The following is a 13674-nucleotide window of genomic DNA, read 5'->3' on the forward strand; positions in this document are numbered from 1 at the left end:
CACGCACACACACACACACACACCACACACACACACACGCACACGCACACGCACACATACGCACACACACACATACGCACACACATGCACACACGCACGCACACACACACACACACACACACACACACACACACACAATGATAATAATCATAAATCACTATGAATAACAGGCCAGAGTCATTATATAATTATTCCTCACAATGGGCTGATGACAGCTTATGATGCATCACACACAGACCGAGCATGGGACCCTCCCTGGTGTGTGTGTGTGTGTGTGTGTGCGCATGTCTCATAAACACTGTGTGTGAGTGCATGTTTCAAACACTTTGTGTGTGTGTGTGTGTGTGTGTATGTGTGTGTGCATATCTCATAAACACTGTGTGTGTGCATGTATCTCATAAAACTGTGTTTGTGTGTGTGTGTTGTGTATCTGTCTGTGTGTGTGTTGTGTATCTGTCTGTGTGTGTTGTGTGTGTGTTGTGTGTGTGTATTGTGTGTGTGTGTTGTGTGTTGTGTGTGTGTGTTGTGTGTGTGTGTATTGTGTGTGTGTATTGTGTGTGTGTGTTGTGTGTGTATTGTGTGTGTGTTGTGTGTGTGTTGTGTGTGTGTGTGTGTGTGTGTGTTGTGTCTGTATTGTGTGTGTGTATTGTGTATCTGTGTTGTGTGTTGTGTGTGTGTGTGTGTTGTGTTGTGTGTGTGTATTGTGTTGTGTTGTGTGTGTGTGTATTGTGTGTGTGTGTTGTGTGTGTATTGTGTGTGTGTTGTGTGTGTGTGTGTGTGTGTGTGTGTGTGTTGTGTCTGTATTGTGTGTGTGTATTGTGTATCTGTGTTGTGTGTTGTGTGTGTGTGTGTTGTGTTGTGTGTGTGTGTTGTGTTGTGTGTGTATTGTGTGTATTGTGTGTGTGTGTGTGTGTGTGTGTATTGTGTGTGTGTGTGTTGTGTGTGTGTGTGTGTGTGTGTGTGTGTTGTGTGTGTGTGTGTGTGTGTGTGTGTGTGTGTAGTGTACCTCCTTGGTGTGGAAGTTGATGAAGCAGTACCCCCGGGGCTGCCCCTCCATCGGGCCGGTCTTGTGGAACAGGAAGTCAAACTGTTTCACCTTCCCAAACTTCTCCAGCAGCTTCACCAGGTGGTACCTGCACACACACACACACGCACACACACACACACACACGCACACACACACACACACACACACACACACACATGACTCATCGCACGACGACAGGAAGCCGTTCTGTCCAGTCAGTGGTCAGCAGTGTCCAAACGGATCAGAATAAGAACACAACACCACAACATCCTGTCTTTCTCAATGTGGTTCATCGATAGCCAACGAGACCTGAGCGATCCATCAGATAACCAGGACCACATGGACCGCTACTGGAACAGACCCCGACCGTCTGCTCTTCACAAGCTGTCTGCTCTAGTCTGGCTGTCTGTCCGTCTCCCTGGCCTGGGCTGTAGGTCTCCCTGGCCTGGGGTGTAGGTCTCCCTGGCCTGGTGTGTAGGTCTCCCAGGCCTGGTGTGTAGATGTGTAGGTCTCCCAGGCCTGGCGTGTAGATGTGTAGGTCTCCCAGGCCCGGTGCGTAGGTCTCCCAGGCCTGGTGTGTAGGTGTGTAGGTCTCCCAGGCCTGGTGTGTAGGTCTCCCAGGCCTGGTGTGTAGGTATCCCTGGCATGGTGTGTATGTATCCCAGGCCTAGTGTGTAGATGTGTAGGTCTCCCAGGCCCGGTGTGTAGGTGTGTAGGTCTCCCAGGCCTGGTGTGTAGGTGTGTAGGTCTCCCAGGCCTGGTGTGTAGGTGTGTAGGTCTCCCAGGCCTGGTGTGTAGGTCTCCCTGGCCTGGTGTGTAGGTCTCCCTGGCCTGGTGTGTAGGTCTCCCAGGCCTGGTGTGTAGGTCTCCCTGGCTTGGTGCGTAGGTCTCCCAGCGTGTCAGCGGAGGCCTGATTAGAATGACAGCTCTGCTCACACCTTCTCCTCCAGGGCAGTAAATCTCTCATTAACACAATACAGAGGATACAGGAGCAGCGTCACAATGAGAGAATAAAACAGAGGAAGCAGGTTCAGCTCTCCCTCTGGACACAGGGCCACGCAAAACACACACACACACACACACACACACACAGACACACACAGACACACACACACACAGACACACGCACAGACACACACACACACACACACAGAGACAGACACACACACACACACATACACACACAGAAAGATATACACAGTCATACATACATGGGTAAATATGTTCCTCCTTGGTCCCATTGTATTCTTATTAACTTTATTGTTACTGTAATGTGTGATGTGTGTATTGCTGTTAATGTATTGTTGTTAATGTGTGTGTTGTTAGTGTGTGTTGCTTCTGTGTGTGTGCGTGTGCATGTGTATGTATGGATACTGAGTTTGTTCATTTGTGATCTGTTTTTATGCTTAAACTGTGAAAAACCTTGAGTTGCATTCATTTGTATTGATAAGGTGCTATATAAATAAATGTGATTTGATTTGATTTGATACACACACACACACACACACACTTAAAAGACACAAACACACAAAAAGACACAAACACACAAACACACGAGCGCATTAACCTGCACACCGTAACGGTTGCCGTGAGAAACTGAACGCGTGACGGGTGGCGTTGCCCACGGGGACGGCGTTGGGTTCATTGTCACCTCTGTGTCCGGGAAGTATAAATATCATGAATGACCCAGGTCTGTCTGAGGGTAGAGGGTGAGGAGGGTTCAGGGGCGTGTGTGTGTGTGTGTGTGTGTGTGTGTGTACACACTGTACTAACAGTAGCCATTCACAAAAAACCACAGGAGTGACGTGACATCAGTACTGAGCCCCGTTTCCACGGCAACCAGCTCAACCTGACTCAACACCACTTGGTTTATTTCACTGAGCGTTCCACCGCTAACACTATTACATGTACCAGAGGGGTTCGGTTCTGGTTCTGGGTCTGGTTCTGGTCTGGTGTGTAGTCTGGTTGTGGTTCTGGTCTGGGTCAGGTCTAGTCTGGGTCTGTATCTGGTCTGGGTCTGGACTGGGTCTCTGACCAATCAGCGGTCTGCAGGGTCAACGCCACCTCGCTGCAGCTCACCTGGGACCTGGGCGGAGCAGGTCCTAAAAAAGTAAGCCACGCACGCACGCCATCGCATCACGAGAGAGCTTTAACCATCTTTACCCGGGGCGTGGCGAGCGTGACACACCCCTCCTCCCCTCAAGACACGACATTCAAGAGTCCGACGCCTTCTGTTCCTGATCTACCTAACCTAACAGACATGAACCCTTCTGACACACGTGATGCCGCTAGCCTCACAGAGAGCTTTACCATCTTTACCCGGGGCGTGGCGAGCGTGACACACCCCTCCTCCCCTCAAGACACGACATTCTGAGTCCTGATCTACCTAACGTAACAGACATGAATCCTTCTGATGTCAGTGCAGATTCATCGAGGTCGCAACACACCCGTGATGCCTCTAGCCTTACAGGCAGCACGCGTTCTCTTCGTGGTCGTTAGCGGTCGTGGGGGGGTGGGATCGGCCAGCCTGGGAGCAGCCTTGTGTCTGACCTCCAGAGAGGTCGGGGGCTTTAATTGTTCTGTTCCCGATTGTTATGTTTCAACCTGGACGGCTCAAAGCCCGTCCGTTGGGGAGGGGGGGGGGGCTTTAATGTCTTCCCCCCACGGGATTCTGGGAGCTTTGCTCCACGAATTCCTCCCGTTCCCAGACCCCTCCCTCCCCGGGCGGGAATGGGGGCGCGGTCTTCCTGCGACAGTACAGATTGAGGAATTGATAGTGGGGGGGTAACCGGTGACCGTACCGCTTCTGGTCTCTACCGGACCACAATGCACCTCTCCGGGGGGGGTCTTCCTTCAACCTGTTGGGGAAGGGGAGAGAGGGGGGAGGAGGAGTTCTCCGTCTGTCTCTCTCTCTCCTCCTCCCCGTCTCTCCTCCTCTCCGAGGCCCCACACACACACACACACACACACACACACACACACACACACACACACACACACACACACACACACACACACACACACACACACACACACACACACACACACACACACACACACACACACACACACACACACACACACACACACACAGGTCACGGAGTCAGTACAGCCTTGTCAAGACTCCCTCACTCTGCTGATGTGAATGGGGTGATGTGTGAATGCGTGAAACTTGCCTGGGCATGTATGTGTGTGCGTGTGTGTGTGTTTATGCATGCGTGTGTGTATGTGTGTGTGATTGAGCGTGCGTGCGTGTATGTATGCGTGTGTGTATGTGGGTGAGCATGTGTGTGTGTGTGGGAGTAGACAGACAGGAGGGTCTAGATGTTGTCCATCCATCCCAGAATCCTCTGAATTGATCAGCTGTTCCATGTCTGCAAGCTGGAGAGCCAGGGATTGGTGGAAGCTCTTCCGAGTCTCGCTGTTAGACTCTGGAACAGTGGAGTGGTTGGGTGGGCAGCACGGTGGCTCAGTGGTTAGCACTGTCGCCTCACAGCAAGAAGGTCCTGGGTTCGAATCCCGGTCGTTCCAGGTCCTTTCTGTGTGGAGTTTGCATGTTCTCCCCGTGCCTGCGTGGGTTCCCTCCGGGTACTCCGGCTTCCCCCACCATCATAAAGACATGCAACGTATGAATGTTGGTGGTGGTCGGAGGGGCCGTAGGCGCTGATTGGCAGCCACGCTTCTGTCAGTCTGCCCCAGGGCAGCTGTGGCTACAGATGTAGCTTAACCACCACCGGTATGACTGTGTCTGAATGATTACTGGACTCTGTAAAGCGCTCTGGGTATCATGAAGGGCGCTATATAAATCCAACTTGATTGATTGATTGATTGGTTTCTTCTTCGGACTACCTTGGCGTGCTGGGGGTCGGACGTGCATTCTGACCTGTCAGGATCCTGCGATGGTCGGGGTCCAGCAGTCTGCTCCCCGCATAGGGGGTCAGCCCGCCTGACGACAGCGTAGTCGATCAGGTGCCAGTGTCTGGATCTGGGATGCGTCCAAGATGCCTTGAGTTTGTTCTTTTGTTGGAAGATGTTTTTTGTGATGGTACCGTCATATTCCGAGCACAGACTGAGAAGTCTTATGCCAATGGAGTTGACTCGTCCGATGCCATGGGGGCCAATCACTCCACTCCAGTTTTGCACGCTCTTCCCAAATCTTGCATTAAAATCACCGAGCAAAATTATTTTGTCACTCCATGGGATGTGATTGAGTATATTAACAAGTGCCTGATAGAAGTGATCCTTCTCTTCATCCTGAGATGGTGAAGTGCAGGGGCGGACTGGCCATCGGGAGCACCGGGAATTTTCCCGGTGGCCTGGCGCGCCAACTGGCCTGGCCCGCGGTGAATGGCCTGCCCCCCGTCAACAAATCGCGCAGCACCCCCCCGCGTCGGCTCGGCTCGTGGCCTGACTGGGGCTACATTTCCCGGCAGGAAATATTCACCCAGTCCGGCCCTGGTGAAGTGGGTGCGTAGACACTTACCAGGGTGAGATGTCGACATTTTGCAAGTGGTATAAGAGTCGTGAGCCTTTCACCAACACCCACTGGTGCTCTGCTCTGAACCGTTTGGAGTGCAGACTGGAGTAGGGCAAGGCTGTTTGCTAGCTCCAGTCCCCTTCAACATCTTCCTACTTTGTGCTAAACGTGGGAGGATAGAGAAGAAGGAGTCTTCTCTGGAAGGAGTCTTCGTCTGGAGTCACCATCCACTTCAGGCTTGATGGTGACCTCTTCAACATCAGGAGGTTACAGTCGACCACCAAGCTCACCTCAGAGACCGTCACTGAGCTACAGTATGCCGATGACTGTGTCCTGGTAGCCCACGCACAAGAAGCCCTGCAGAACATCGTATCGGTGGGTTTAAGTGCAAACACCACGATGGGGTTGACCATCAACACCCAGATAACAGATAACAGAATCTGCCAGATTGGACCCAAACCACACGGCAACCTTCACAGCAGTAGGACAGCAGCTGCTCACTGTTCCCGCCTTCAAATACCTGGGCAGCATGATATCCAACACCTGCACCATGGATGAGATCCAACACCGCCTCAAACAAGCATTAACACCATTCGGCCGTCTAAGGAGGAGTGTGTTTCAGAACAACAAACCTCAAACTTCTCAAACGTCACACCGAAGTGCTTGTTTACCGTGCATGTCAGCACTACTGTCTGGATGTGAGGCATGGGCCATCTATAGCCACCACCTCAGAAGTCTGGAGACCTACCATCTATAGCCACCACCTCAGAAGTCTAGAGACCTACCATCTATAGCCACCACCTCAGAAGTCTGGAGACCTACCATCTATAGCCACCACCTCAGAAGTCTGGAGACCTACCATCTATAGCCACCACCTCAGAAGTCTAGAGACCTACCATCTATAGCCACCACCTCAGAAGTCTAGAGACCTACCATCTATAGCCACCACCTCAGAAGTCTAGAGACCTACCATCTATAGCCACCACCTCAGAAGTCTGGAGACCTACCATCTATAGCCACCACCTCAGAAGTCTAGAGACCTACCATCTATAGCCACCACCTCAGAAGTCTGGAGACCTACCATCTATAGCTACCACCACAGGAGTCTGGAGACCTACCATCTATAGCCACCACCTCAGAAGTCTAGAGACCTACCATCTATAGCCACCACCTCAAAGGTCTGGAGACCTACCATCTATAGCCACCACCTCAAAGGTCTGGAGACCTACCATCTATAGCCACCACCTCAGAAGTCTGGAGACCTACCATGTTAGATGTCTTCAGAAGATCCTCGGCATCACATGGAAGGACAGAGCGCCTCACACACAGAGGTGCAGGAACAGGAAGGCTGCTGCAGCGTGGAGCGTACTATGAACCAACATCAACTCAGGTGGTTGGGACATGTCATTCGGATGCCCGGCCACAAACTTCTGCGCAAAATTCTCGATGGGCGATCGCATCTTGGCCAACGCACTGCTGGCGGGCAGAAGAAGCGATATGAGGACCGAATAAAAACCAGGAAGAGATGTCAGATCATCCTCTCTTCCTGGGAGGAACTTGCTTCCTGCTGCAGCCTCTGGCGCTCTTGCTCCTCACAAGGGGTGGATCATCTGGAACAGCGGCGTTCCCAACAACGCACAGCAAGGCGTGCAAAGAGGCTGGCAGGGCCCCGCCCCTGCTCCACCCAGCAGGGCCCCGCCCCTGCTCCACCCAGCACCGCTGTCACATGACCGGTCTGCACACGATACTGTGGATCCAGGATTGGACTCTTTACATTACAGTCATGTAGCTGACGCTTTTATCCAAAGCGACTAACAATAATGTCCGGGTTTCCCGAACGAGTAAAGAAGCACTTAACTCCAAAGTACTTCTTAACTCCCAAACAAAGGGTTGCTTAAGAAGGTTCTTTATCGTGAAACCCGGCCAATTGCATTTAACGTAGGAAAAGCCAATGTACTACTACTCGGCAGAACTCACAAGTGCATCTTCTTTCTAAACCAAGTGACTAAGAGCATAATCTAGTGCTGAAGGCAAAGTGCAAGAATAGCAATCTAAAATACAGTAAGTGCTTAGGAGGGAGGATTGTTGTAGTACTTCTTGAAGAGATGAGTTTAGCCACAAGAAGACTCATAAATAAGAGAAGATGGTCGTCATTGGATATGATGGACAACCGGCAAGGCGAGTGTGTGTGTGTGTGTGTGTGTGTGTGTGTGTGTGTGTGTGTGTGTGTGTGTGTGTGTGTGTGTGTGTGTGTGTGCGCAGACTGGGGGGTCTAGATGTTGTTGATGGTCTCTGAGTGGGCCGTGTCCGTGTTTCTCTCAGCTGTTGAGTGACGATGTGGATGAAGATGGCCTGCAGACACACACACACACATACACACACACACACACACGTCATCCGTCACAGGCTCGGTCTGGGGCGCCACGGGTACTGACGGTTTGCTGAGTGTGACCTCATCAAGATGGAGTCTCTCTCTAGTTGTAGCACAGAGATCTCCTAATTACAGCTGTGTGCACAACCCCCCCCCCCCCCCCCCCCCACAGACACAGTTCCAGCCTTCTGCTCTCTCTCTCTCTCTCTCTCTGGGACACAGATCCAGCGTTCTGCTCTCTCTCTCTGTGTCTCTCTCTGTGTCTCTCTCTCTCTGGGACGCAGACCCAGCCACGGGGAGGGGAAGACTGGATCGTTTCAGGAGACGTGGAGGACCTGAGATCATGACTGATGAGCGAGGCTGCTGCTACTAGAGGCCGACGGGCTGCTAGAGGCTGCCGGCGGCTTCGTTAGCCTGGTATTCATTAACAGAGCAAATAACAAGAACGGGGAATCTTGGCTGTTTCTGACAGAGAGGGGGTGTAGAGAGACCGAGAGAGAAAAACCTGGGAGAGAGAGACATTTGGAAGTGGGGGAAAGGGAGAGAGAGAGAGAGAGAGAGAGAGAGGGAGAGAGAGAGGGAGAGAGAGGGAGAGAGAGGGAGAGAGGGAGAGAGAGGGGGAGAGAGAGGGAGAGCGAGAGGGAGAGAGAGAGAGGGAGAGGGAGAGAGAGAGGGAGAGAGAGGGAGAGAGAGAGAGGGAGAGAGAGAGAGAGACAGAGAGAACGCAGTAGTCCTAGTTCTAGACACCATGTGGTGAAGGAGCCGGAGATATTTTCCAGGTTCCAGAGGATTGTCCCTGCCAGAGAGCCTGGGGGGATCTTCCAGCCGCCTCTCCCCAGAGGACAGAGGTGATCGATGGGCTACTGCGTTGCCCCGCCCCCCCCGACCCTACGTATCTCCTCCCCTACCCACCAATCCATCTCTCTGACAGAGAATACACATTGACCGCAAACTGAGAAATTACAGTCGAGTCTCTCAATTACTGAACTCAATTATCCACTTATTTGGTCTTGCCCCAAAACAAGAAGTTGTAGCCTTTAGGCGAGCGGCGCTGACCCTCGTACAACAAAACTTTCTCCCTCTCTCAAACACACATTCTCTCTCTCTCTCTCTCTCTCTCTCTCTCTCTCTCTCTCTCCCCCACGTTAAATTGAGAGTGAGAGCCCCTCTCCTGCCGTGGGCCTGGCTTGCTACAACAAACACCCTACACGCCAACTAATTAATCTCACCAATCACCAGCCTGTAGGCATTCTCTGTTGTTTTCACTCAACCAGGTTATTTAAAGAAAAACAGCGAGGGAGAGAGGGGAAGGAAACGCCTGTCTAGACGCCTGGCCAAAGCAGACCATACATTCTCCAGAGCCCATGGGCTGGTCGCTCCATGTACACCCCCCCCCACCCCCCCGCTTGGTCCAGCCCAGCTACAGGTTGACAGAGAGAGTGTAAACACGCCAGGTGCCCCCCCCCGCCCCCCCGCTTGGTCCAGCCCAGCTACAGGTTGACAGAGAGAGCGTAAACACGCCAGGTGAGTGAGGAATGACGGCCGCCCCCCGGCCCAGCAGCTCGCCACGCCCGGCTGCCTCCCTTTCACACGCCCGGCGTCATCTGCTCATTCTCCAGCCCTCGCAGACACACGGGTCATCAATCATACCACACAGGCACCGGGAACCAGCGGCGGAGCAGGGCTAACAGAAGCACCAGAGTAGGGTTAATAGAGAGAGCAGAGCTAACAGAAGCAGCAGAGTAGGGCTGCTTCCTCCATCATAAGGCTCCAACACTAGTGTCCTTTACATCACACACACATCTGACCCCCCCGCGCTGCACAAACAACGTTCTAACCAGACGAGACGAGCGACAGAAACGCTAGAAACGGAGACAATGAACAGCATTTTCAACCGAGTAGTGAGTTCAGTTTACCATAGCATCTATGCTACTACACATGGGCAGGGCGGGGCGAACACGCAGCCACGCCTCATGAACACACACAGTAGGTCGGACGGAAGAGATGATGAGGTCAAGGTGGATGTGTTCGATGTTTTTGAACCAGCCACCTAATACGCCTCCTCAGTTTAACCAGGCTGAGGTGCTGTCAGCTTGACTTGGACTGAAATAAGTGACACTACTGTTTATATTTAGGTCCAAGGGCCTCAAGAGCTCCACAATAGTAAGTAAGTAAGTAAGTAAGTAAGTAAGTAAGTAAGTAGTAAGTAAGTAAGTAAGTAAGTAAGTAAGTAGTACGTAAGTAGTAAGTAAGTAAGTAAGTAAGTAAGTAGTAAGTAAGTAAGTAAGTAAGTAAGAAGTAAGTAAGTAGTAAGTAAGTAAGTAAGTAAGTAGTAAGTAAGTAAGTAAGTAAGTAAGTAAGTAGTACGTAAGTAGTAAGTAAGTAAGTAAGTAAGTAAGTAGTAAGTAAGTAAGTAAGTAAGTAAGAAGTAAGTAAGTAGTAAGTAAGTAAGTAAGTAAGAAGTAAGTAAGTAGTAAGTAAGTAAGTAAGTAAGTAAGTAAGTAAGTAAGTAAGTAAGTAAGTAAGTAGTACGTAAGTAGTAAGTAAGTAAGTAAGTAAGTAAGTAGTAAGTAAGTAAGTAAGTAAGAAGTAAGTAAGTAGTAAGTAAGTAAGTAGTAAGTAAGTAAGTAAGTAAGTAAGTAAGTAAGTAAGTAAGTAGTAAGTAAGTAAGTAAGTAAGTAAGTAAGTAAGTACTTTTGAGCGTGCAGGAGCGCTAACAGTAGAGCATTGACATGCACAGTACCGCTCAGCTCCTGCCCAAGTCATGCCCTGCTGATCCAGGGGCCCAAGTCATGCCCTGCTGGTCCAGGGGCCCAAGTCATGCCCTGCTGATCCAGGGGCCCAAGTCATGCCCTGCTGGTCCAGGGGCCCAAGTCATGCCCTGCTGATCCAGGGGCCCAAGTCATGCCCTGCTGATCCAGGGGCCCAAGTCATGCCCTGCTGATCCAGGGGCCCAAGTCATGCACTGCTGATCCAGGGGCCCAAGTCATGCCCTGCTGATCCAGGGGCCCAAGTCATGCCCCGCTGGTCCAGGGGCCCAAGTCATGCCCTGCTGATCCAGGGGCCCAAGTCATGCCCTGCTGGTCCAGGGGCCCAAGTCATGCCCTGCTGATCCAGGGGAGGAATGAACTCACTCTGTGATCTTAGGGTCGATGTTCCCGATCCACAGCCGGTTCCCCTCATGAGCCACGCTCTCCGAGATGATGGAGGCATTCTCCACTGTCTCCGCTGCCGACATGGCTCACCTGCACAGGGAGAGAGCAGAGAGGACTACCGGGGTATTATAACTGTTATGGTTGAGGAGATGGGAGGAGAGGGGATGGGAGGAGAGGGGATGGGAGGAGAGGGGATGGGAGGAGAAGGGATGGGAGGAGAAGAGATGGGAGGAGAGGGGATGGGAGGAGAAGAGATGGGAGGAGAGGGGATGGGAGGAGAGGGGATGGGAGGAGAGGGGATGGGAGGAGAGGGGATGGGAGGAGAAGAGATGGGAGGAGAGGGGATGGGAGGAGAAGAGATGGGAGGAGAGGGGATGGGAGGAGAGGGGATGGGAGGAGAGGGGACGGGAGGAGAAGGGATGGGAGGAGAGGGGATGGGAGGAGAAGAGATGGGAGGAGAGGGGATGGGAGGAGAGGAGATGGGAGGAGAGGGGATGGGAGGAGAGGGGATGGGAGGAGAGGGGATAGGAGGAGAAGAGATGGGAGGAGAGGGGATGGGAGGAGAGGGGATGGGAGGAGAGGGGATGGGAGGAGAGGGGATGGGAGGAGAAGGGATGGGAGGAGAAGAGATGGGAGGAGAGGGGATGGGAGGAGAAGAGATGGGAGGAGAGGGGATGGGAGGAGAGGGGATGGGAGGAGAGGGGATGGGAGGAGAGGGGATGGGAGGAGAAGAGATGGGAGGAGAGGGGATGGGAGGAGAAGAGATGGGAGGAGAGGGGATGGGAGGAGAGGGGATGGGAGGAGAGGGGACGGGAGGAGAAGGGATGGGAGGAGAGGGGATGGGAGGAGAAGGGATGGGAGGAGAAGAGATGGGAGGAGAGGGGATGGGAGGAGAAGAGATGGGAGGAGAGGGGATGGGAGGAGAGGGGATGGGAGGAGAGGGGATGGGAGGAGAGGGGATGGGAGGAGAGGGGATGGGAGGAGAAGAGATGGGAGGAGAGGGGATGGGAGGAGAGGGGATGGGAGGAGAGGGGATGGGAGGAGAGGAGAGGGGAGGAGAGGGGATGGGAGGGGAGGAGAGGGGATGGGAAGAGATGGGAGGAGAGGGGATGGGAGGAGAGGGGATGGGAGGAGAGGGGATGGGAGGAGAAGGGATGGGAGGAGAGGGGATGGGAGGAGAGGGGATGGGAGGAGAAGGGACGGGAGGAGAGGGGATGGGAGGAGAGGGGATAGGAGGAGAGGGGATAGGAGGAGAGGGGATGGGAGGAGAGGGGATGGGAGGAGAGGGGATGGGAGGAGAGGGGATGGGAGGAGAGGGGACGGGAGGAGAGGGGATGGGAGGAGAGGGGATAGGAGGAGAGGGGATAGGAGGAGAGGGGATGGGAGGAGAGGGGATGGGAGGAGAGGGGATAGGAGGAGAGGGGATGGGAGGAGAGAGGATGGGAGGAGAGGAGAGGAGAGGAGAGGGGAGGAGAGGGGATGGGAGGAGAGGGGATGGGAGGAGAGGAGAGGAGAGGGGAGGAGAGGGGATGGGAGGAGAGGGGATGGGAGGAGAGGGGATGGGAGGAGAGGGGATGGGAGGAGAGGGGATGGGAGGAGAGGAGAGGAGAGGAGAGGGGAGGAGAGGGGATGGGAGGAGAGGGGATGGGAGGAGAGGGGATGGGAGGAGAGGGGATAGGAGGAGAAGAGATGGGAGGAGAGGGGATGGGAGGAGAGGAGATGGGAGGAGAGGGGATGGGAGGAGAGGGGATAGGAGGAGAAGAGATGGGAGGAGAGGGGATGGGAGGAGAGGGGATGGAGATGGTGGATTATGACTGTCTACTCAACAAACATGACCTGGTTGTCAACTCAACAAACATGAGCTAGTTAGAGAGATATCTTTATCTTTGTGTCCCTGGACATCATCTCATCTTTGAGAACTAGCTGAATCAATCTGAAGTCGTTATATCACTCAACCACCGTGTCTGTATTAGAGGTAGCTAATGCTAGCTAGCTAACAAACTTTAGCAAACCATGCTTTAAATATACCTGTTTTGTTGAAACGTCGAGGTGATTAACGGCTCAGTTGTTCCACGAATGCAATAACGCTCTCGTAAATTCGCTGTTTGTTCTTAAAAATATATCATTTCGATACAATTTCGTCACATAAAGTTGTGTTTTACTGGTTAGCTAGCTAGCTTAGAACGATGAGCGACAACAAAGGCGCACCGTGATGACGTCTTCCCTTCGCTCAGCCAGAGCTCGGTTGGGTGCGCTCGTTTTGTGTCTCACGGTTCACCGGATGGGCGGGTGCTTATTCTTTTCGTGACGACTCTAAAGGGTTAAGAGAGAAACTCCGCCCGGTAGGGCTACCACATACTACATTGCATTTCCCCTTAATGAAACTGTCACCAATATCGTCGATTTCTGATGACGTTGTACGCATGTGTCTTTTCTAGACTGACTCCCATGCGCCGGTGAAGACTGTACAACTGTAAATAAAAGTAAGTGCCCCAAATACATTGATATGAAATATTGAGCCGTAATACGTTGGTGATCTGCTGTTGTTAAAGTTTTATATCTTGATATGTATGCATTTAGATATCACTCACTATGAGTAGCTGGCAAACTCGACCTTTCTCACAAAACAACCTTGTGACTTACT

The 13674-nt window shown here is 52.5% G+C and overlaps 1 protein-coding gene across 2 annotated transcripts in view; it reads right to left on the reverse strand.

The window, feature by feature from the left end:
- The window catches only part of rbm18 (RNA binding motif protein 18), a 27374-nt gene extending 14185 nt beyond the window's left edge, over nt 1–13189 (reverse strand). Inside the window, exons 1-3 of one of the 2 annotated variants that reach the window (XM_084460036.1) lie at nt 13059–13189; nt 11010–11145; nt 1007–1133 (exon numbers count right to left, since the gene is read on the reverse strand). In XM_084460036.1, the coding sequence (XP_084316162.1) occupies nt 1007–1133; nt 11010–11113 (231 nt within the window). In that variant the 5' untranslated portion in view covers nt 11114–11145; nt 13059–13189. The remainder of the gene's footprint in view (nt 1–1006; nt 1134–11009; nt 11146–13058) is intronic. The other variant, XM_084460035.1, reaches the window with a different exon arrangement.
- Nucleotides 13190–13674: the final 485 nt, after the last annotated feature.

This window comes from Borostomias antarcticus (genome assembly GCF_949987555.1).
Source record: "Borostomias antarcticus genome assembly, chromosome: 30".
Classification (NCBI taxonomy): domain Eukaryota; kingdom Metazoa; phylum Chordata; class Actinopteri; order Stomiiformes; family Stomiidae; genus Borostomias; species Borostomias antarcticus.